The sequence below is a fragment of the Vidua chalybeata genome, chromosome 6, assembly GCF_026979565.1.
Source record: "Vidua chalybeata isolate OUT-0048 chromosome 6, bVidCha1 merged haplotype, whole genome shotgun sequence".
Taxonomy (NCBI): domain Eukaryota; kingdom Metazoa; phylum Chordata; class Aves; order Passeriformes; family Viduidae; genus Vidua; species Vidua chalybeata.
The window spans coordinates 44,262,751-44,285,222 of record NC_071535.1 but is presented as its reverse complement, the minus strand read 5'-3'; the positions used below and the strand labels follow the sequence as shown (position 1 = coordinate 44,285,222).

Here is a 22,472-nt window from a genome sequence, read left to right as displayed (position 1 = left end):
CTCAGATCAACTTAACTGTCAAACTAAGTCACGGCTGTGACAGAGCCTGATACCTGTGTAACCATGTGAAGTTACATTTCCTGGGCTAACAAAGATCCACGCAACGCCACCTGTGCTACTGTAAACTGGCAGTCATTAGTTTATATCGATATGCTCACAAGAGGAAAAGAACCTGCTAGTTACCACGGAAGCCCACAACACTTGTTTTAGGTAGCATCCAGTCCTGATGGTCAGAAAAAGCATAAAGGAATTAGCAGATCTGGAAACTGAACACATCAGACGCTCGGGAAAACATAATGAAAGAAGAACGAAGGAATTAGATCTCCATTTTCAGTGCTACTCCCCTACACACACACGTGAAAAGGAAATGAGCAGTTTTCTCTACTGTAATTTCCTTTAGACTGCAGATTGTCCTCTTAGTGCTGACAAACTGCCAGGTTAAGAGGAAGAATGAGACGTTTGTCTTGGTCCTACTTTGCACTTTTCTCTTTCCAAAAAAGGTGCTTCCTGTTACAGTTTCATCAACACTAGTACACATCTATTGTAACTGGATCACAGCCAAGTAATATTTTAGGTTCAGTTTTCTATTTTAAACCAGAGAACATAGAGCAAAGACCAAAGCTGTGGGAATATGAGGCGAGAAAATGTTAATTCCGTAATGCTACGAGAATCTTGGTCTACCTTTTAACAAGAAGTCTAATTAGCATTCTCATGCAGTAAACCTGTCACGCCTTGAACAAGATGCTATATTTCCTGTGTTTGTAGTTCCAGCAGTTTGTAGTCATTGCGGTTTTTATAGTTTTTACAGGCTGGAATCACACGGACATATAGACTAGTCTCTCTCTCATACACATACACACAATAAATTCGTTTCCGCACTTGAAAACCCACTACCGATGCCACGCCGCATGCACACTTCCACAGACGTGAAACTCCTCCCGGCTACGAGTCAAACTCACGAAGCTGCGGGTCACCAGTGTCACCTTTGTTTCGGCGGCGGCACAGATTCAGCGAATCTCCCGGTGTACCTGTGTCACACCGCTCCCTGCCCCCATCCCCGTCCTTATCTGCAGCGCTAAGGCACTATCCCTCACACCGGGGCAAATCGCAAGCACGGTGCCAAGGACACCGCGCCTTTCCCGGACTCTCCAGCGCCCGCCAGCACCGCGCCCACCACCCTTCCCTGTGTTTCCACCCTTTTCTCCTGCAAGGACGAGCCCCGCTTAGGAAGCGGCACCCGGCGCACATGCACCACGGAACTTCGTGCTCGACCTAATGAAAGCCATAATTAGGCTAAAACCGGACCAAGCGAGCCCGTCCGCCCGTCCCCGATGCTGCCCTTCCTCAGTCCCAAGGAAGGCGGACGGCGGCGCGCTGCGGGAGCGTCCCGGCTGAAGGGGGAGGGGAGCGGCAGCCCGCGGTGAATCAGCCGGATACGGCGGACACACGGCCGCCACTGCCCCCTGCCCGCCCCCGGAGCCCGGGCTCCATGCCGCTCACCTGCAGAGACCTGCGGCGACGGGCTGTGAGCGGGCCGAGTGCCGCAGCGGCCGCTCGGGAAGCAGCAATGGGACGGCGGCCGCTCCCCTGCACGCCCCGCGGAGGCGGAGCGGAGATGGGCGGGGAGGTGCCGTGGGAGGGGTGGGGTGTCCTGGGCTGGGCGGTCGGCGGGGAGCCGGGACGCAGGAAGCCAGACCCGCGGGGAAGTGTGGCCGTGAGGGTGGCGGTCCTGGGGTTGCGACAGGAACCGGGAAATATGGTCCTTGTGGCCTCGCAAGCGTCCGCGGGAAAGAAGCTTCGGGGACTGCGAGGAGAGGATCCGGGGCTGTAAACGAGGCGGGGAGAAACGTGCTCCTTGGAGGAGGATTGTGCGTGGGGCACCTGTTTGGTGGTGAAGGGACTGCCAAGGAAAGCTGAGATTTCGAACCCCCCGGCCCCTCTGTGAGCCCAAGGCAGCTGCTTTCCTGGGCTCTGCAAGAGTGGGGTCAGATCTTAGAGCAAGTGCAGATGGGGGTGTGGGAGCTTCCAAGGGAAGGCACAGGACAGCAACAGCTCTTTCTCCTGGTTCCTTTTGCTGGGAGCCCTGGCTGGAGGGTCTTTCATTTGGGTTTTCTCTTTGAGCCTGAGTTCTGACTGGCGCAAGGCATTAGGTGAGTGATATCCTTACAAGGCAGTGCAAGGGTGAGCGTCAGCAAGAGCTTCCAGTCCTGGCCCCTTCTGTGTGGGAGCCCCAGCCAGTGGGAAGGACCAGCCAGCCCACTGTGCTCCAGCAAATACTGAGATTTGAGGGAAATAAGTACACTCAATACATCTCAGAAAAAGTGAGTACATTCTTTTAAAAAATGCAAAATCATGAAAGTAATTAAAGTGGAAAGGTGCCAGTCTCAGGACAGAATGGCAGTCAGTTTGAAAATGACTAGTTTTTGAATTTGTAATGAATTTGCCACTTTCAAGATCTTGGATATCAGATGTTTTGTTTTATATTAGTATGTATAATATATAAAATGACATACTGATATAATATGACAGCTGGAAGCCTGCGCTGTCCCAAAAGGAGAGCATGGCCTGTTTGGCTGCAGTGGTGTCAGTATGGAATCTCTCCTTCGAACTGCTAAAGCTAGGATTCCTACATTTTTCCCATGTGGGCACATCCACCCAGCCATGCAATCCTTCCTGCTGCAATTTCCAGGATGTGGCTCAAAGCTTTCAAATATACAAATGGTACCAAATCCAGAAGCATGGATGCTACAGACTAAATCTTACTAAGTCTTTCCCTTACATTGAAGATCATGCAGCATCAGTGAAAAGAAACCCCCACTTCTGGTCAGAACTTTCCTTCCCTTATAGTGTTGTATGCCTAATGATGCAATTTTAAGATATTATTCTTTCAGAAGGAAACATAAAGCCTAGAAAAAAGCAAGGTGAGGAGAAGAGAAAGCAGAGGCATTTAGATCTATTAATATCAGCAGGGGGAGAAAGAAAACAAAAGAATAAATCATCAATTGCACTCATCAACAGCACTCATATCTACATATGTCTGGCTAGGATAGGAATAGTGGATAGGAATCTAAGGTGGACAGTTAATTCGGTGGGAAAAATAATGTGTGTTTTTCATTAGGCACAAAGGCAACCAAAAATGCTTTGTAAGGCATTTATTTATTTATTGTATCTTGCACGTGCCTTTTACTATCAAGATATTTGTATTAAAAAAAAAAAACACCCAAAAATAAGAAATCTGCCTTCATTCATTCTGCCTTTATTCATTCTACCAGTACCTGTATACATATCTTAGTCTCCAGTCCTTGTTTTCATCTACCCATGAAATCAGGAGATTATCAGTCAGCTGAGAACATATGTTGGTGTTAAATTTTTTGTTCTCCAAATAATTGTGTGATAACTGTCATGAATTAGGAAGCATCAAGACAGAGTTCTTACTTTAACATGATTAAGCCCCCTGCAGATCTCCTTAGTAGATATGAAAAAGACATAGTAAATACATGAAAACTTAGTAAAGACATGAACACTATTTCTTTACCTAAAGCTGTGATGATTACAACTTAGCTAAACCTGACTTGGCTCTGTTTAGCTGGCAAGTGGAAACATCACAGATAATCCAGTGAGTAATTCCCACTGGTCCTGACACTGGCATCTAGGTCAGGCTGTATTCACCCATTAACCCACAGAAGCCAGTTTGGTACTTCCATAAGAACAACCTAATCAGAACATTTTGTGCCTTTTATTGTGGCAGTACGCACTGCTGAAATGCTCTATCTCCTCTGCTAACTGTGTTTCTTCAGCTAAGAAGGTGATAAGATAAAAGGTGATTCTCATGCCCATGGCTGCAACTGCAATTTTCTGCATGCCTGCAGCAAGGCCTGTGTTTCTGTAGCAACCTTGCACTGCTCAGCAAAGTTAACTCCATTTTTTCCCTTTAATTGGCCTATTTTTAATTTCGAAAAAAAATATTAATATCATCAGCACAGACCACATGTGCTTGGTGCTGTACGCTTATTGTAATTAATTCTGATCCTTGTAATCCAAAGAAATGAAAATAATCAATGACAGGTCATGATAATCTGTATTTTGTCAGACTGAAATAATATCAGTTTACCATGAAGGTTATGTAGTTCTTGACCATAATATATTTGGTTATCTTACCCCAGGCCTTCAAGACTTTCTGGTTTCTGTACATGCAACATGACTTCTTTGTAGCAGCTTTTCTTACTCATTATTTTTACTTTTGTCTACTTTTAAGATGTGGCAAAATATTATACCCGAAACCTGGATCTGGTCTGGAAGCATGGCTATCTCCAGTGCAATTTTGTGTTTCTCTGTTTTGGTGTATTTTTTTTAAAAAATACTTCAGTTTCTCAAGTTGCTTATGTCAAGCAGTTTAATATAGATAACAGAATTAGTCTACTCATTGGAACTGAATTATTCAGGATCTTCAGAGCACAAATTTATTGGGTGCAGTCTCAGTTTCTTGAACAGGTATTTTTCCAATTTTCCAAAAACACCACTGCAGTTTCATTTTAAACTGGGCCAAGACTACTTGGGTTTTTTTTCCCTTTCATGTTAGCTCCCGTGGCATCTAAAAATGAAGGTGTCCATAGTTAGAATGTAAACACAGGTAAGTCAATGTTCCACAGTCACTGATATCCTGAGTGGCAACACAAGGTGGTAGAAAATGAAATGAAGAACAGCTCAAAAATGTAACTTTGTAACTTTTAAAAACCAGACACCTGCATCCTTTTCTAAGGAGGCCCAGAGGTCTGGCAGCCAAAAGCCCAGGAGAGGGGAAGGGAGAATATCCTCAGTGCCCTGACAATGCACACATATACATGAGTGTGGTCTCACTAAATGACCACATTTACCTTGCATGAGATGATGCAGGAAAAGTATCAATTTATTTGTTCTCCAAATAATTGTGCAAATTGGAAGAGCTGTCAACTTCCTGGAGGGCAGAGAGGCCCTGCTGAGACCTTGACAAATTGGAGGCCAATCAATCTCCAACTGTATGAAGTTTAACAAGAACAAGTGCCAGATTCTGCACCTGGGACAGGGCAACCCTGGTTGTGTGTACAGGTTAGGAAATGAGAGTCTGTAGAGCAGTGCCACAGAAAGGGCCCTGGGGATCCTGGTCTGTGGGAACTTGGATCTGAGTCTGCAGTGCCCTGGCAGCCAGGAGGGCCAACCCTGTCCTGGGGACATCAGGCACAGCTGGGCAAGGGAGGGGATTGTCCCCTCTGCTCTGCACTGGGGCAGCCTCACCTCGAGTGCTGGGGGCAGTTTTGGGTGCCACAATATAAAAATAATGTAAAGGTATTAGAGAGTGTCCAAAGGAGGGCCATGAGGATGGTGAAGGCCTTGAGGGGAAGCTGTGTGAGGAGCAGCTGAGGTAATTTGGTCTGTTCAGCATGGAGGAGACTGAGGGGAGACCTCATTGCAGTTACAGCTTCCTCCTGAAGGGAAAAGGAGGGGTAGGCACTGATCTCTTCACCCTCATGACCAGTGACAGGACTTGAGGAAACAGCATGAAGCTGAGTTGGGGGAAGTTTAGGTTAGATATTTTGTAAAGGTTTTTCACCCAGAGGATGGCTGGGCACTGGAACAGGCTCCCCAATGAAGTGGTCACAGCACCAAACCTGACAGAATTCAAGGTGTGTTTGGACAATGCTCTCAGGCACAGAGTGGGATCCTTGGGGTGCTCTGTGCTGGGCCAGGAGTTGAACTTGATGATCCTGATGAAGAGTCTCTTCCAACTCTCTGCTTCTATGAAAGTCTTTACAAAATCCAGTATTCAGAAGGGACAAGATGTTTTGTCAGGATCAAAATATTGCAAAACTGTGTAGTGCACATTACTGACCAGCAAAAATCATTTAGTGATTTCATATACCACAAATACTGCCCATGCCTTGCCACATCCTCCTTCTCTTACATGTTCCAGACCAATCATGTCTCCCAACCCCTCACTGGTATGAATCAACCATCTCATCCACTGTTGTTATACTGAGTAACACCAAGCTCTGCCAGCACACTAATGTCTCAGACTTTGAGCTGGCTTAGTCTTTTTCCATTCTTAAATACTTTCTCATGAAGATGCAGTAACAATTCAACAGCTATTTAAGCAGATCAGAGTGTCTTGCTATGTCTTGCACTGCTTTTTTTAACCAGAACTAACCTCACTCGACTGAGTTGTCAGCAGGGTTATCAGAGTACCCTGTGATAGATCTGGCACAGAACATATGGTGTGCATCTGTGATTGCAACAACAGAAAATAAATATACCCCTCTTCTCCTAAGCAGGAACCTTTTTAGAACACTTTTAGTTTATTCATTTTCTTGAGTGAGACAGGCATTTTGTTTTTAAGGAATGGCAAAATGATCACTCAAAACGTGTCACAACTCTTGATGGGAGTTTAAATCCAAGTAAAACAAGTGTACAGTGCTTTGTCAAACTAAATAGGCTTTGCAGTTTGTCTGCAAAGTGCAGGTGCCATTTAACAACCAAGCAACATGTTATTGCTTTAGAAATTGAATCCTCTCTAGTAATTCTCCATGGCCACGGTTATGTCCCCAGTCTCTGGTATTACTATGTGGAACAGCTGAGATAGTTTCACCTATTGTAACAGTAGCTCCAAAGAGAGGACCAGGGAACCAAGTGAACATAAGCACTAATCAATATCCATTGGGAAGTGGGCAAGTATAGGTCTAAAACACTATTGATTAAAATGTCCATAAACTGAGCGGGTACCTAAGTTTTTTAAGGAAAGTTTAAATTTTTAATTAACTAACCATGAGTAGACCCCATTGGGATTTCCTAAAAGCTCCTGAGCATCTATGATATCTGAATACTCAATGTTCCAAGAAATTCACTGTCTCTCCACGTTATTTTTAATACATATTGACCAGTAAGACCAGAATGAAAGCACTGCTGTAGCACACAGAAGAGAGAGCCTTGCTGGGCAAATTCATAGGGGATCCTCCACTCAGAAAAATGGGTCAAGAGGCCACTTGGTGGGAAGACCGGCAGCAAGTGACAGAACTGCATCATATACAGATTTTTAGATCTCATGGTTTTCATTTCCCTCCTTCTGATGTTTCACTTCTTATCTGTTGCTTTGTGTATTTATGGCTCCCAGCTTTGTCCTTCACAGTCACATTAGGGGAGGAATACAGGTCTTCTGACACCATCCCGGATGTGAGCAGATGGATGACATCCCAGGTATAAAGGGTATTACATACAAGCCTCACAGCATGTGCCTAAGGTTATGTTAACAGTAGCAGAAATGGAGCCTGGCCAAGCTTTGAATAGAAAGTGTGTAGTTGGAAGTTTTCGAAGGTAAGGGAACAAGTCAAAAATACAATACTTAAGGTTACTGCATTAGAAAGGTTACTGTATTAAAGGTTACTATATTAGAAAAAGCCACAGTGAATGTTGCAACTTAATGGTGGTTGTGTTTGTGACGTTCCCTGAACTCTGCAAAACTTTGAGAAAAAAACTCTGTGGCCTGAAAATACACATCATCATTTCTAGCAAAGACTAGAGGCATATTTAGAGATTATTTTAAAAGTTTTATTTAGAGGTTTGGTTTTCTGATTGTTGGATCTGGCAGACACTTTTGGAAAGATACTGTTATGTCCACTCCTAAAATATTTAACATCATCTACTGTCAGTAGAAAATCTGTAATGCAGACTAACAGTCACTCTGAAACAGATAGCATAGTTTTCCTTAACAGTTTCAAATGCCAAGCAAACTGAAGGGGTTTGCATTGCAGAATTTTTTTGCTCATTGGGCCACACTGTATGTACTATTTTCTACTGCAGTCTCCTGGATGGAAGCAGAACTGCTTATTACACCTAGGTCTGCAAGGACAATAATATTAATTATTTCTGACTATTTGCTTGATTTCTGGTGTACCAATCATGTGCCTCACAATAGTTCTCAGACTGGTTTCAGAAGTAGATTGGACTGCTGTTTAGAGACAAAACTTTAAATGAAGGAAGTGAGTTCAATTCCTTGCTACTGTAATTTACAGTCAAAGAGTATCAGCTGACTTCCTCCTTTAGTTCAAGTTAAGCAGAGGACATAGGAAGGCTGCACAAAACCTCATCTGTGCAGGTTGGGAGTAAGGAGGAGAAAAGTCCTTTTTTTTCACCTGGTTTTGCCATTTTAGACAATGAGAAATGCACAGGATAATACTACATGCTGAGTGGACTAAAAGATCTGAAGTGGATTAAAAGATTCTTCCTCTTTCCTCATAGTTTTTGATTAAATGAAGCCTCCAAGCCTTGCAACACTCACTAGGACTGCTGTTGGTTACATCGTGTTGCTGTGTCACTGTAGACCAGTGTTTCCCTTCAAACCTCAGCAATCATCTCTGCCTGCCTGACTGAAGCACATCCACTCATCTTCCTTACTAAATTTCCTTCTCACTCAAATATGCCTTCTTTAGTGTGGAGTACAGCAATGTGAGGACATACTCTTCCATCCTACCTAGAGCTTTCTGATTTTTTGCTCTACATTTCAGGATACCTCCCAGAAAATACAGGAAATTTGAATCACACCAGCTCTGTCCCTATCCAGCTTCTCTTGGCATCTAGCCTCTGTACCAGAGCTATTTCTAAACTAAGCCAGATAAAATATCCGGTATTGAACACCATGGTCACAGCAATCAAACTAAGATCCACAGTGCTACTGTTTATGAAGACTGTTCCTCAACCACTCTTTCAGGAAAGGTAAAAGTATTCTAACTTTAGTCCTGAAAGAGGGCTCATTTTCATTATAATGCTCATCCTAAAGTAAAAACTCTGTGCTGTAGCTTCTCTCATATCACACCAGTAATTTCTATAAATAAGCTGCAATATGAACTCAATTCCTTAGACTTTGTTTCACATGTATAATGCATAACCAACAGATCTTAAGGCCCTGTAGATTTGCAGTGTATGCAAGACTCATCTTCAGTCAAAGCTGAGTGTACACATATGATTAAAATCCACTTTTGTACCTTTTTTGTTGAATTTCCTTATCTTTTTATATTTGCAGCCATAATAAACCATAATTGTGATGTGTTTCCTTTAGCTTCTATAGTACTTCCAACTCAAGCAAAGCAGAGTGCTGAATGGGTAAGAAGAGGGAAAAATCCTTCAGAAATTGGGACAGGACATTAGAAATCATTCCTCCCCTTCTGTTGTGTTCTGTTGTCTTTGATGTCCCTGATAAAATGTTGTAACCTCTTACATCCTTACCAGGAAGAAACGCGTGGCTTCCAAACCAGGATCTTGGTTACCTCTCGTGAATGTTTAACTTAAAAAGCCAAAATCTTCCGTACATCTGCCATGAAATATCTGACATCAAGCAAGATGGGTTTTTGCATTTTTTCCCCTCATCAGAAACTGACACTAACACCATCAAAGTCAATGACAAGTTTTACCACCAAGGCCTCATTAGAGAGCAAAATTGTTTAAAGGCGAAGAATTGGTTAAAGAGTTACTTTGGATGTTGGGTTTTGGGTTTTTTTGCTCTATAGTTGTCTGGTTTGCTGATTTTATTAGCCCTGCTTAAGCAATTCCCAGGGCAAACAATTTGTCATATCGGTCTTCCTTCCTCACTTCATAGGCAAAATGTATTGCCTTTATACTTTTGTAATTTAATTTTTCCAGAGAACATTGATGTATCTACATATATGAAAAGCAAAGCAAGTCTGGAAAAAAGTGTTTTGTACTGGGTGCAGAAGTAGTGAATTTTGTGGTACACTTCACCTAAACATGTGAGGTGAAAGATTGGCTCTGTAAGTAAACAGCTAAGAAGTGCACCATAATATTTTTCAGTTTCCGAAGAAATTGAATTATTTAGTCACATTTAATGACCCTATGTTTACCAAACCATCCCAATGAGTAATAAAGATTGTTACAGAAAGCAAAATGTTTGACTAACCTATTTACCAAAATTAAGTTCAGGTCATAACAAGATGGGCAGCAGAAAGTAAACCAAATGCACAAGTCCTTTACTGCTGTTTGGGTGGTCTGTGGAGTGACCTTAGGCATCCAGTGGACTTTGTTCATGTTTGTGACTGAACAGTTCTAATCCGTGTAATTCTGCTCCGTTTTGTGGTTGTACACACAGCACAAATTCTTCCTACATGCATCTAAAACACCTATTGTAACCACATAGAGAGCTGAGAACAGGTAAGTAAAAGTGACTGGAAGCACAGACCATCAATGTGTTTAGCAAACAAATTTTTCAGGTCCTAAAGAGTTACAATATGCCCAACTCTGTGGGCTATTTACAAACCTGAAGGCAGATCAGCCAAGGAGTGACTATTGCAAGTCCCCGTGTTCTCCCTGCTGGAGCTTCACACTCTCTATGTGTATGAGAACAAGCCTAGTTTGCATTTGTGCCTGGAAAGCTAATGCATTTAGCAATCACACAGGTGAACTGCTGGATGACTAGAATAACACCTGCAGTTTAGGGTCAGGGGAGAATGGCTAAGATAAAAAAAGGCATGGGTATGTGGAATTATTAAAAGCAAGTCTTTGTCTTCTGTATAGAAGGCAATATAAAAGAAAATCAGCTGGTCAGAGGAGGGACAGCAGTTGCATCTCCCCTTCAAAGACTGTACTTTTTTAATGATTTAAAATGAAGAACAGTGGAGAAAATCAATATTGTGAAACATCACAGGATGCAAGGAAAGAGTGCTTGCTACCAAAGCTAATGAAAATAGTGGAGTGCTATTCATCAGGATATCTTATGCAGGCCTAGTATTTGTAACAAAGCGAGAATGACTCTGCCAGTGACTGATTTTATGTGGCTTCTAGGAAGAAAATATAATTTGAATAATGAATTTCATGCAGGCAGATTTTGCTTTTAGAAATAACTGCATGAAAATTCTTTGGAAATGATGCATGGGGGAAAGATACGTGCTCTAAAATAAAAGCATTTTTAAAAGGCCATAATACCATGTCCCTAAATGTACTTATCTTCATGAATCCTTTGAAAACTTGGTGAGGTACTGCACTGTGTCACATTAGGTCTTTAGAGTGCAAGTATCAATGCACATGTTATTGAACAAGCACTTTATGCAACATGTTCATAGAAAATAGATCATAGTGCTGTCATGTGGCTGTTGCTAAAAGAAATAATAAACAAAGGCTTTGGAAAATATATGCTTCAGGGTTTAATGCAACATAACTACCAAGAAGAGGCACTCACAAAACATAGACTGCATATTTTTCTCATTGTGAAACTTTTCTTCATGCCTTTCCAGCAGGACTTGACTAGATGACCCACTGACCTTACAATATCTGACCTTTAACTTTTCCTGGATTCTTCTATATTTGAGGAGGTATTTTAGCTCATCTGTTTGGAGAGAAGAAGGAAATGATGGATTCATTTTTTCGTCCTATCATTTTTGTGATTGATCTTTTGTTATTTCATCATTTTGTCAGTAGCATAGGACGACCTTCATGGAGGTTAATATTCTTCTTAAATCCCAGCATAAGATGTGTTTAAATAGTTTTGGGTTACTGCACTTAAGGAAGTAGCTAAACTTAGAGTTACTCTGCTTTCATACTTTTTCAGAGTGTACTTCTACAAAGCCCCTTGAGAGCTAAAGGTGTTTGCTTGTTTGTTCATTTATACCTTGGTAAAAAGTCCTGCACAATGCTGGCTGCTCACAGATATCTGCAATTCTCACCCCTCCCCTGGGATTTGAATTGGATATGACTTCCAGAGATAAAAGTGTGCAGTTTTGCTGGACATCTTGTGATAGTGTACAAACAGCATGAATATTGATGCAAATATGATTGGACTTTTGGAGATATCAGCTAACTTCCCTCACGCCCTTTCATCACTAGACTTCTGTGGAGGGGATTCTGGCTATATGCATCACTACTTTTCAGAAGCAATATTAACAAATAACAATAACAATGCTGCAATAGAGATGAGGTTGCAAAATCTCAGTTTTTTTCATGGGGTGCCCACCTTCATAATCTTCCTCTAATACCTGGTGACTATATTGGTAACAGTGTTAGCCCTGTGAGCCCACGACTGACCTTTCACATTGTACCTGCAGTCCTCTAGTGAAGATGTCACCTGTCAGTGTCATGGGATTCCATGAAGGGCCATTTCCCACCAAAGATGCCCTTGCCTGGAGTCTCATGTGTAGGATGCTGTCATTTGCCTTACTCCTTACCAGGTGTGTTAAGTAACGGATCTTACAGCATGTGCAGCTGCACATGTGCTATGCATATGTCACTGTGCCTGTACGGTAAATATCACGTATAAGACCTGACTTTACTGGGAAAATTTAGACATGTTCTCCATTCCTGACCCTCCCTCACACAGATTCTTGCAGCAGTCAAGCGACAGTACAGACCTTTGAATCACCTCTTAAAAACAAGTGGTGAGGACAAATAGAGGGAGTCTTTCTCAAACAGCTTGTCATTTCAAAAGAAGGCCACAGATACGAAAACACTTGGCACCCTTGCCCAAAATGGACTCTTGAACTGGACAAGATACATGGTTTGAGGTTTAGCAACTTATTTATTTCTCTCTCTGTAAATACTGGTGCTAGGACACTATCACCTATGCTGGTGTTTACATTTCAGCCTGCTGACAGAAAAGGTGGACAAGTGTGGTTCAATCACATCTTGTTCAGCAAACTCTCACCAATCAGTCATGATGGAAGTGGCTTAACAACAGATCAAGTTGTTCACACAAATTAAAAGAAGAAGACAATGAAGCTGCATGCTTGGCTGGGAAAATCACTAGAGAAAGCATCACTGCTGGTGCCACAGCTCTCAGGGGCAGTCCCAGAGTGGCACAGGTTTTCCTCATGGCCCCAGACTCTGGGTGTTTTCATGTACATGGGGACTTTATGATTTATGCCTCAGAAGGAGAAAGCACCGTTTATTCAGAGGGCTAAAGGGGGAAACCTCCCACTTTAGAAAGGGAGGGTACATAAAGCCAAGTTGTTATTTTTTAGGCCAAGGAACCGAGTTTAGTGAAAATTTGCCAACATCCAGGCACTTGCCCCAATATGCCATCATGGTAGAGGTTTTCTTACCTCATGGTGGCTCTCTGACACTTAATCCACTAAATCTAATCCCAGGTTCTACTGTGTGCAATGGCAACGCATCCTTTTACAGGCAGCTGGAACATACCCCACAGGCATTGCAATGACTCTCCAGGGCTAGGAGAGGAGACCACAGCACTTATCTTACACTTAAAAATTAATTCTTAGACACCTAAAATGAAGTGAGATGGATTCCTTCTCAAATAAGTTGGTCCGGTAATGTTTATTTATGGCCAGATACTGCCTGCCTGCTCCCACTGATGACTGCAGTGCAGTTAACTCTATTTCTTCCAATGTGAGTGAAGTGTTTTGCTGTGGGGGTTAGAAATACAGATTTAGTCTTCTGACTATATGTCTTTTGTGTCTTCTGACATTGTGTCTATATAGCAACTGAAATAATGAAACATTTAATTAGAAAAGGAAGTGATTCATAACATCAGCTTTAAAGCAAAATATTTTACCATAATGAAGCAAGAAAGTTGCAGTGACTCATTTTATCTTCATTTAAATGACAGGGCATCCCAAGAAATATCTGCAATCTGAGGGAGTCTCCTTTGAAATCCAGCCCAGTATACTTATTTCTCTTAGCCAGAGACACAGTGTGGGAATGCTTGGGAGTCTAGGGTGAACTTCCCACATGACACTCCATGAAAAGACACTTCATCAAAATTGTTAATTGTGCTTACTGCACCTGCATCCTGATGATATTTAAATAATAATAGTCCTGTCCACAGTCCTGTCTGACTCTTGGGGCAGGCCCTTTCCACTTGTAGTGATGGGATATTATCAAGGATAGAGCCAAAATCATTTGCAGATCCTCCATCTTCCCAAGAGAAGTCCATACTGTGAGGTATTGAGTCCCTGGCTCAAATCCAGCAAAGCATTCAAATCATTTGAATGATTGTGCATTTTGTGTGTGTTCATGTGCTTGGAGATGAACCTGCATTTTGATGGCTGCTGCAGAGGAGAACAAGTCCTTAACGTGCTGGGTGATGTGTAACAAGAGCAGCATTAAACCAAAACATGATATTTGAACTTCTCACTTTTAATATTTTTAGGCCTTCCATCTGAGTGACATCCATGTTCAGCTACTTTCAGCAGTGATTTTTATACTGAAGCCTCCTTTTAGGCTCTGCAACATTAGAGAGTGGAACTTGGCCTTCAACTTATAAGACCACCAGTCCCTAACAGGACCACAGGTCTCTAACTGGTCACTAACAGAAGTGACAAATAAGACAGAATTTGAATGTGTATTTTTGGTGCATGTCTGGTATTTGAAATACCTTTCTCTGCTAGATGCCACCACCAGTTAATTTTCAGAAGTAAGTTTCACCAATATACAGGGATAAGAAGCAAAACAGTGTACAGAAGTGAAGTACAGAAAAAGTTGCTGTGAGACATGCAGACTCAGCTCCAAAGGCAAAAATTGTGCAAGAATTCCCTGTAACTGATGACTTATTAAACTAAGGTGTGTTTATGAACTACAGGAACTGGGTAGTTATCTACTTCCTGGAAGTTCTTAAGTGTTGCCTGGAACATTTAATTCCCTTTAACTGAACAAAGTTGACTATAACACAGAATAATCCCACAGGTTACAAACAAAGCCTGGCAAGCTTTAAAAGAGGGAAGAGCAAGACTGGCATGCACCATAAACCACTAAAGCCAATCTCAAGCTGTTGTAATTTACTTGCTGCATGTCTGGTGTGTCTTCCCAAGCAGCCCTATCTCCTGGTGCTTTCTATTCAACAGCCTTGTCTTAGGAAATGCTGAGTGTTGCTCACCTTCTCTTTAGCCTTGCAGCCTATTAACTACACCACTGCCACTGTGGCTAAGCACTCTCCTTCCAAAGGAAATAAAAAATCACATTATTTTACACTCCACAGAACCCACCTCCAAAATTAAAAACTTTCAAGCACAGCTTCCATACAAAAAGTGCCAGGACAGAAAGCTGCTGCTGGCTTCTACCTTGCCTCCATTACCCATCCACAAATCCACTAGATGGGGATAAGCAGCTGCCCAGCAAACTAAGTGCACCAAGGCACAATATCACCTACCACAACTGCAGCTCCAAAACAGAATATGTCTGGTGTTCACACACAAAAGGTATCTGGAAAGAAAGCAGTTGCAGGCCAATTTTGCATTGCAGCCCACAAACTACGCACATCCTGTGCTTTCTTGTCCACCTCAATATACCATGCTATTATTTACTTTCAGCAGGTTACAGCACAAAACCTGAAAACAGCCAGCATCTGCTACTGAAAAAAACCCCAACAAATGCCAGGAGAGAAAGTTGTTGCTAGCCTTCCTCTCTCTGCAGAGCCTATCATTTGCACTTCAGACTCTGGGGCTGTATGTGCTTTCCACACCTTGCACAGCTGCCTGTGATGTCCTTGCTGAACATAATAGCTGCTTGTGTATGAATGGAAATCCTGGCTTTGGCAGGTGTTTGCAGGGTCACTGGTGGCTCTGTTGTGATTGTGTGGCAGCAGGAAGCAGGGTTCTGAGCTTTTGATGATGGCATTGGTGGCTGAGTAGATGGCAGGGGAGAAGCAGGGCACTGGTGTGAATTGGAGGAGTTATGCTCATGGCGTGTATTGAGGAGGAGGAGTAAAAACAGCAAGGTGTGTTGTGGTGTGTTGCAGAGGGGATGAGCCAGAAGATGTGAAAATGTCAGTGCCCTCCTTTTCATCCAATCTAACATTGGGGCAGGGATATATAAAGAAGATGTGATTTATTATGCAAGTTAAATGCTCACATAGCTGGGAAATTCTGCACAGTTGCAGATCCCACAGGAAAAGGCATGAAAGGCTCGATCCTATTAATGAATGAACCAGACCTTGGAGGAACCTGAGAATGACATCCTGGATGTGATACTGAATGCTGCTTAGTGTCAATCTGAATATAATATATTCCCGGGAAAGAAGGTCTGTTCTGAAGAACATAGGCTGGTGCAGGATTTCAGAGCAATAATCCAAATAAATAATGGGCAAGTACTTATTTGACTGTTTCGGATTAAGAAGATGCTTTCTTTTGCATTCTGGTGGATGAGCAGAAATCCAGCAATGGGAAGAAAGATGCAGCTATGCTGGACAGTACTACCACAGAGATCAAGAAACAGCTCTACTGTCTTTGGTAATGTATTTGCAAAAGAACTGGAACAATGGTCAGGTAATGATACCAACATAATTCCATGCCAGTATGTGAATGAAAGAAGGTCTATTGGCAGAAATACTGAGATATTCAAAAAAGTGAAACAATTTCTGCAGTTTGGTGGATAACTCTGTGTTGGGAGGAATGAGTTAAAGGTGAGGAATATTATCAATAGCTCAAGTGACTGTGCAGCTGGGAATAATCCTTGATAAAGCAGAGTGAGTAGCAGGCCAGTGAGGCTGTAGCATGGAGAAGTTCAACAGTGCCTGTGTGTGCCTCTGCCTGGGTGTTGCTTTGGGGATACTCCAGTTAGCAGGACAATGGAAACAGATCTGCTGTAAGTGTTTAAACTGTGGGTTTGTGGTATTACGGTTGGCTGCCTGTGAACTTTGAATTATGAACTATGAATTGACAAATTCTCACAACCACTAGAAAATCAACCTGCCATGCAAAAAATCCTAAAATCCCTGGAGGAGTGGTAAAAGAGGGAATACCTCCAGGGGAATACTGGCAAATCGATTTTTCTAAGTTATCTAAATGTAGATGTTATAAGGATCTGCTAGTTCTGGTTGATACTTTCTCAGGATGTGCAGAAGCTTTCCATTGCTGCACCAGCTGAGCTAGGGAGGTTGGTAAACTTTTTAATAAAAGAAATAATTCTTAGATTTGTAATTCCAGAGGTTTTATCTTCAGACAACAGACCACATTGCATCAAAAAGGTGGTTCAGGGACTGTCTAATTTCCTTCATTTAAGGGGCATTTGCACATACCTCGGAGAAAACAATCTAATGAAAAAGTAGAAAGGTTGAATCAGACTATCAAGACAAATTGTCAAATTTTAGGTAGATGTATTATCTGTTGCTTTACTGAGAATCCAGATTACTCCATGTGCTAGAGAGGGAGTAAACTCCTTTGAAATTCTGTACGGCAGATTGCACCCAATTAATACTGTGGTGACAAAAGGTGATTAAATGCATGTGAAAGATCATGATATATCGAGAAATTATCTATTATCTCTCTCTTTCTCATGGGTTTTGTCCTCTTTGCATGGCACTTCAACCGGCAGACTCCCCCTTCCTTCGGATGTGGCTGTCCACAGCTTTCAATCAGGAGCCGCTGTTTATACCCAGATCTGGAAGGATGAACTGCTGGCAGAAAGAAAATGTTTATCTCCAATGTTGGTGCTGCAGCTTATGGGCTGCAATGGGAAACTGAAGAGCACCAACATCTTTCTATCGTGGCTTTTTGTTTGCAAAGATTTGGCTGACTTTTTCATTTTTGGAGCTGCACTTGTGCTCGGTGAAAAAGACTGTTAGGCAGATGCATACCACCATATAGTGGTGGTTTGGAATGGCATCGGGGGAAGGTAAAGAGCTAGCTCTTGCTCATCTGCACTTTTCCTTTACACCCTCTAAACTGTACGACCAAGACTGAGGCTATACACTCTCCTTCCCAAAAAATGTGCCATCTCATACTTCCACTCCAGGAAAAGCCCAGCTCACAACTGAGGAAGTCCAGCAACTGCTCCCACCCAAAATGTGCCAGGACAGAAAGCTGATGATTGCCTTCTTTCTCCATGGAGTCTATAAGCTGCACTAGCAACTGTAGGGATATGTGCTTTCCTTCCCACCTTAATATACCATCACATTATTTACTCTCAGCAGAGTAAATAATCCAGCTCAAAATTTGAAAACATCCAGAGACTGCTTGCATATGGAAGTTTCCAGGACAGAAAGATGTTGCTGGCACCTTTTCCTTATAGACTGTCAATTGCACCACCAATACTGGGGCCATGCACTTTCCTTGCCAACTAAATCATCACACATGATCACTCTGTAGAAAGACTATCTCCATACCAGAAAATGCTAAGCAATGGCTCCTACACGAAAGGCTGAAGGACAGAAGGCTGTTGCTGGACTTCAGTCTGCTTTGCAGCCTGTAAATTGCACCACAAACACTGTGGTTATGCACTCTCCTTCCCACTTAAATCTACTGTTAGGAAACTTTTCTGTCTGACCACCCAGCAGCCACTCTGGCAGTCACTCCCAGCTCCAGATACTTTAATTGCTGGGACTGAGCTGCTTCACAGAGGGTGGCTCCAGTGATCCCATGGGCACCCCTCCTGACTCCTCACACAGTCAGACCAGGTTTCCTTACTGGATCAACCCCCAGTTTCCCATAACAGAGCCCCAGATATCTGGATCAAGCATTTGCTCTGGGCAGGGTTGGGGCACACGGAGTGTGGCCTGGTGTGGAGCGGGGGGGGGGGGGGGGGAAGGGCTGTGGGGGGATTACAAATGGAAATGGAAGGCCAGCAACAGTGCTGTCCTGTCACCTTTACTGTGGGAGCAGCCACTGAACATTTACAGTTTTAGAGGTGGGCTCCAGAATGAGAGTATGAGGGTGGGAAGCAGGGCATGCAGTCCCAGTGTTGGTGGGACACTTCAGGAAATAACTCCAGAAATAGTGCAAATTTAGTTGCCCAGCCAACAAAATGTACAATGACACTCTCTAAAACACCACAAGCATAGCTCCAAACTTGAAAACCTCCAATGATTGCTCCTACACAAAATTTACCTGCACAGAAAGCTGTTGCTTTGCGTTCACCTTCCCTTGCAGCTTATAAACTGCATGACCAGCACTGGGACTCCATGCTTTCCTTCCCACCTAAATGTACTGTCACAGTATTTACTCTTGTCAGAGCCCAGCTTCAAAATTGATAGCTCCCAGGCACTACTACCACACAAAAATTGTCAGGAGAGACAGATTTTGCTGGTGTTTACAATTCCTGCTGTCCCTGTTCCTCAGCACCACTAGATGGGGTGATGCACTTGCCTAGGAAACTAAATGTAACCTGGCACCAAATCAAACAAAGCACAGCTCCAAAATGGAAAGTGTCCAGCCACTGCTCCCAACAAAAAAAGTCCAGGACAGAGAGCTGTTGCTGGCTCTAAGTCTGTGCAGAAAGTGATCTGAGGGATGAAAAGTGAACAGAAGTCTACATGGGGGTCCCTGTGTTGCGAGGAAGGGCACTCAGAGGACCATGGGGTACACAGGATGGCATTTGGTTCTCAAATCCACACAGAAAGGTAAAAGATGAACACATGATAGTCATTCCCTCTCCCCCCCCATCCCCCTTACTTCTCTGAGTTTTGTAACATTTGGTTGGTAGAGATGAAGCCAGGACATGATAAAGGTGTACAGTCAGTGAGAGGCATGCTGGCTGTTGCCCACTAACCCTGTGTAATATGGTACCAACCTAAAATTTTACTGCAGCAACACTTGATTTGATAATTCCAGCTCTTATACCAAATGCTTTCTGTAAAACACAACTCCTATTGCAGGCACAGCCCTAGACTTCGGATTTTCAAGAATGAGACTTTTAGGGCCAAACAACAAAGGAACTCAACAATGATCTGAGGTTATGTGGAATAACATGCTGCAAAGAAGTCCACTGGAAAGCAAGTTCAGAGCCCTGAAAGCCACCTGTGGTTAGCCTAAAATTGTTGATGGATTTACAGCTGTTGCTTTAATTTGTAGTGTGTAAAAACCGGTGTCCATAAAAACTACCAAACAGCTCTGATGTTTTCAAAAAACACAATTGAATTTTCATATATCATGTTTCATTCTAACCAATATACTTACTGTGAAGTTTAGGTAGGGCGCAGCTGAGAGCACTTACTGCACATTAATTGTTACTGCTAAATGTAAAACTGTATATCATAGACTGCTTTGAAGAATTAAAACTATGGTTGCATAGATGTGGTCAAAAATTCTAGAGAAACTTTGCCACAAATAATAATTTGCATTTCAAAATTAATCTATTTCAGCAAATGCTTACGCTCTTTCCAGAACTGCTTCTTCCAAATGCAAAGGTTACTTGAATCCACCTTCAAAAGGGTTAGTAGAAGAAAATTCAAACTTACATGCATGAGAAGTTGTAGAAAGTGAACTTGGATTTCAGTGAAGTAATATTTTCCCTGAAAATTCTTTGTAATAAAAATTATACTAATTCTGCCATGTAACAAAATTGATATCATGTGAGCAATTGCAACTCCCCAGTACAGCACAAAGAAGAGTGATAAATAATTGCAGTGAACACTTTTTGGCTCAAAAAACTTAAACGTACACATATATATGGATTGATACATTTGCATAGATGAGATTAATAGGCAAAGAAGGTAGCTCCTTGATAAATAGTTCAGAACAGAATCTTTTTTTTATTTGTTAGCTTGATTGACTGGACAGATTCAATCCAGACAAATAGAGAGGATTGAATTGTTAATTTTGGATGACATGCTGAATTCTAGCATATCTGAGAAATGCAATGATCTAGGGTACAATGGATCAAAAAAGTTTTTACTTATGAACCTAAAGAAAATTTTCTGTTACTCCAAAGTATAGGAACCTAACTGGGAAATGTATCTAAAGAATTACTTTTAAAAAGCAGTGAAATGGGGCAGAATTTAATGCTTCACAGTGTAGTACCTCATGACCTATAGAAAAAACGTGAAGAAAATAACCACACACCTAATCATTTCCCCCCAACTCCCAAGCTTTCAGAATAGTTATGAAAGTTATGTCAGGACTTCCACTTTTTCATTACTTTCCTGATATAACTTTCATAACTATCCTGAAAACTTGGGAGTTGGGGGGACTATGCCAGTGTTTTAGGTTTTTTTTTTTTTTTTTTAACTTTTGGGGTATTTTTCTTACCCTTTGCATTGTGTCTGTATGTCTCTGTTCTTATGATTCATGTGTTTTGTTTCTTTGCCCTGTGGTCCCTTGGCACTTCATTCTTGCTGTCATCTATATCAGTTTGTCTCCCTTTCTTTACAGTTAAGGTTAGTAGGAACTAACTCATTCAGCTCCTTGTGCCTCGAAAACTACTCCTGCAGTCTTCCCTCCCTCGTTTCTCTAACTGGAGATCTCTCATGCTGGAGATCAGATCTTCACAGGGCTGGAACTTGTCTACGTTATTAGACCAGTATCACCTTTTAAAGGAGTAATTACCTTCACGAAACATAAGGAAATGCCTGCATATACAAATCTGCATTCAAGGAACTTGACTTGTGAGTATGGCATATAAAACCAGGAAAAACTAGAATCAAGCCTGCTTGTGCAGCCATAGTTTGGTCACTGATTATGTTGCAATAAGGCCTGGCATTGCTGGACCACTGTCTTTCCTCACAGGCCTTCTGTTATTCATGAGGTAGATATTCATGAGATGTTGTAGTTTGTTTCCTGACAAGTGTCAAATCTTTCTACAGACATAAAAAGTTAATTTTCTTAATGAGATTTTCTTCACAGCTCTGTATTCTTTACTTCCCTTAATAACTTCCTTATCGCCTACATTTAATAATTGCTTTCAGAATAGCCTCTCTGACAAGATATATGAAGACTGTGTGGAAGAAAGTGATGATGGTCAGTTCCACAGCAGAGCGGTGCCAACCTAAACACAGGGATGTTTTGCTCTTGTGACAGTCTCTAGTCTTGCTCACCTTTCCCAGCTTATTGGCAGCAGCCTCAGTCACTGCACAACCCTGCTGCACTTTGATAAAGCTTATCCATGTATTTTCTTACTGCTTTGCCTCTGGTCTTCCCAGTCTGTCAATGATCCTGTTTCAGCTTCAGCCTGCCTCTCCCTGTTCACTGTGCACCCAGGTCACTCTTTAGTGCTCATTCTGCCTTGCCAGCCTCCACTCCCCACTGGGTAGTTCAAAGGTGGGTAGTGGGCCAGTGAGGGATGGATGAATTCCAGCACATTGTGACTAAGCAGGTGCTTGCCACTGGGAGCCACTGGCAGTGTCAGCTCCCACGAGATCTTCCAGGACTTGCAAGCCTAAGCCTTTAATCCCTTTCCAGCAGTCATAAAATTCCAGTTTGGCCAAATACTCCCCTAAGCCAGAGAAGGCTTGAGCCACTGAGGGATTTGAGCAGCTAAAATGCTCCTCAGATTCTCATTGCTAGGGCCTAGAGAAATGACCTTCTGAAATTCCCTGCTTAGTGGAAACTCTTTGTTTGTATCACCACAATGGAGCTGGGTAGAATTGCCAAAGCTTGGCACGCACACCAATTGATCTTTGGCAGGACTGATTAGCAAGAAAGGGTATCTGCAGCAGCAACTGCATTTCTATTTTACTTACATTGATCTATCAATTGCTTAGTTTTTGAATCTCAGCTCATTTAAGCAAAAAAAAAAAAAAAAATCTTCCAAGACAAGGTTGAAAGTAATAAATTAAAAGT

The 22,472-nt window shown here is 42.3% G+C and overlaps 2 protein-coding genes and 1 long non-coding RNA gene across 5 annotated transcripts in view; 1 reads left to right on the top strand and 2 right to left on the bottom strand.

Annotated features, from left to right (window-relative positions):
- Positions 1 to 1,567, bottom strand: part of CPT1A (carnitine palmitoyltransferase 1A) — a 38,499-nt gene extending 36,932 nt beyond the window's left edge. For 2 of the 3 annotated variants that reach the window (XM_053945361.1, XM_053945364.1), the window contains exon 1: positions 1,501 to 1,558. The gene's annotated coding sequence lies outside the window, so the exon portion shown is untranslated. Of the gene's footprint in view, positions 1 to 1,500 lie in introns of all 3 variants that reach the window. The other variant, XM_053945362.1, reaches the window with a different exon arrangement.
- A 6,861-nt stretch (positions 1,568 to 8,428) lies between these two features.
- Positions 8,429 to 9,902, top strand: LOC128790117 (uncharacterized). Its single transcript, XR_008431629.1, has 3 exons — positions 8,429 to 8,739; positions 9,083 to 9,126; positions 9,253 to 9,902. It is a non-coding gene; the product is annotated as an uncharacterized LOC128790117 (long non-coding RNA).
- A 1,275-nt stretch (positions 9,903 to 11,177) lies between these two features.
- The window catches only part of LOC128789685 (uncharacterized), a 37,821-nt gene continuing 26,526 nt past the window's right edge, over positions 11,178 to 22,472 (bottom strand). Inside the window, exon 9 of the mRNA XM_053945855.1 lies at positions 11,178 to 11,359. Coding sequence (XP_053801830.1) covers positions 11,178 to 11,359 — 182 coding nt within the window. The remainder of the gene's footprint in view (positions 11,360 to 22,472) is intronic.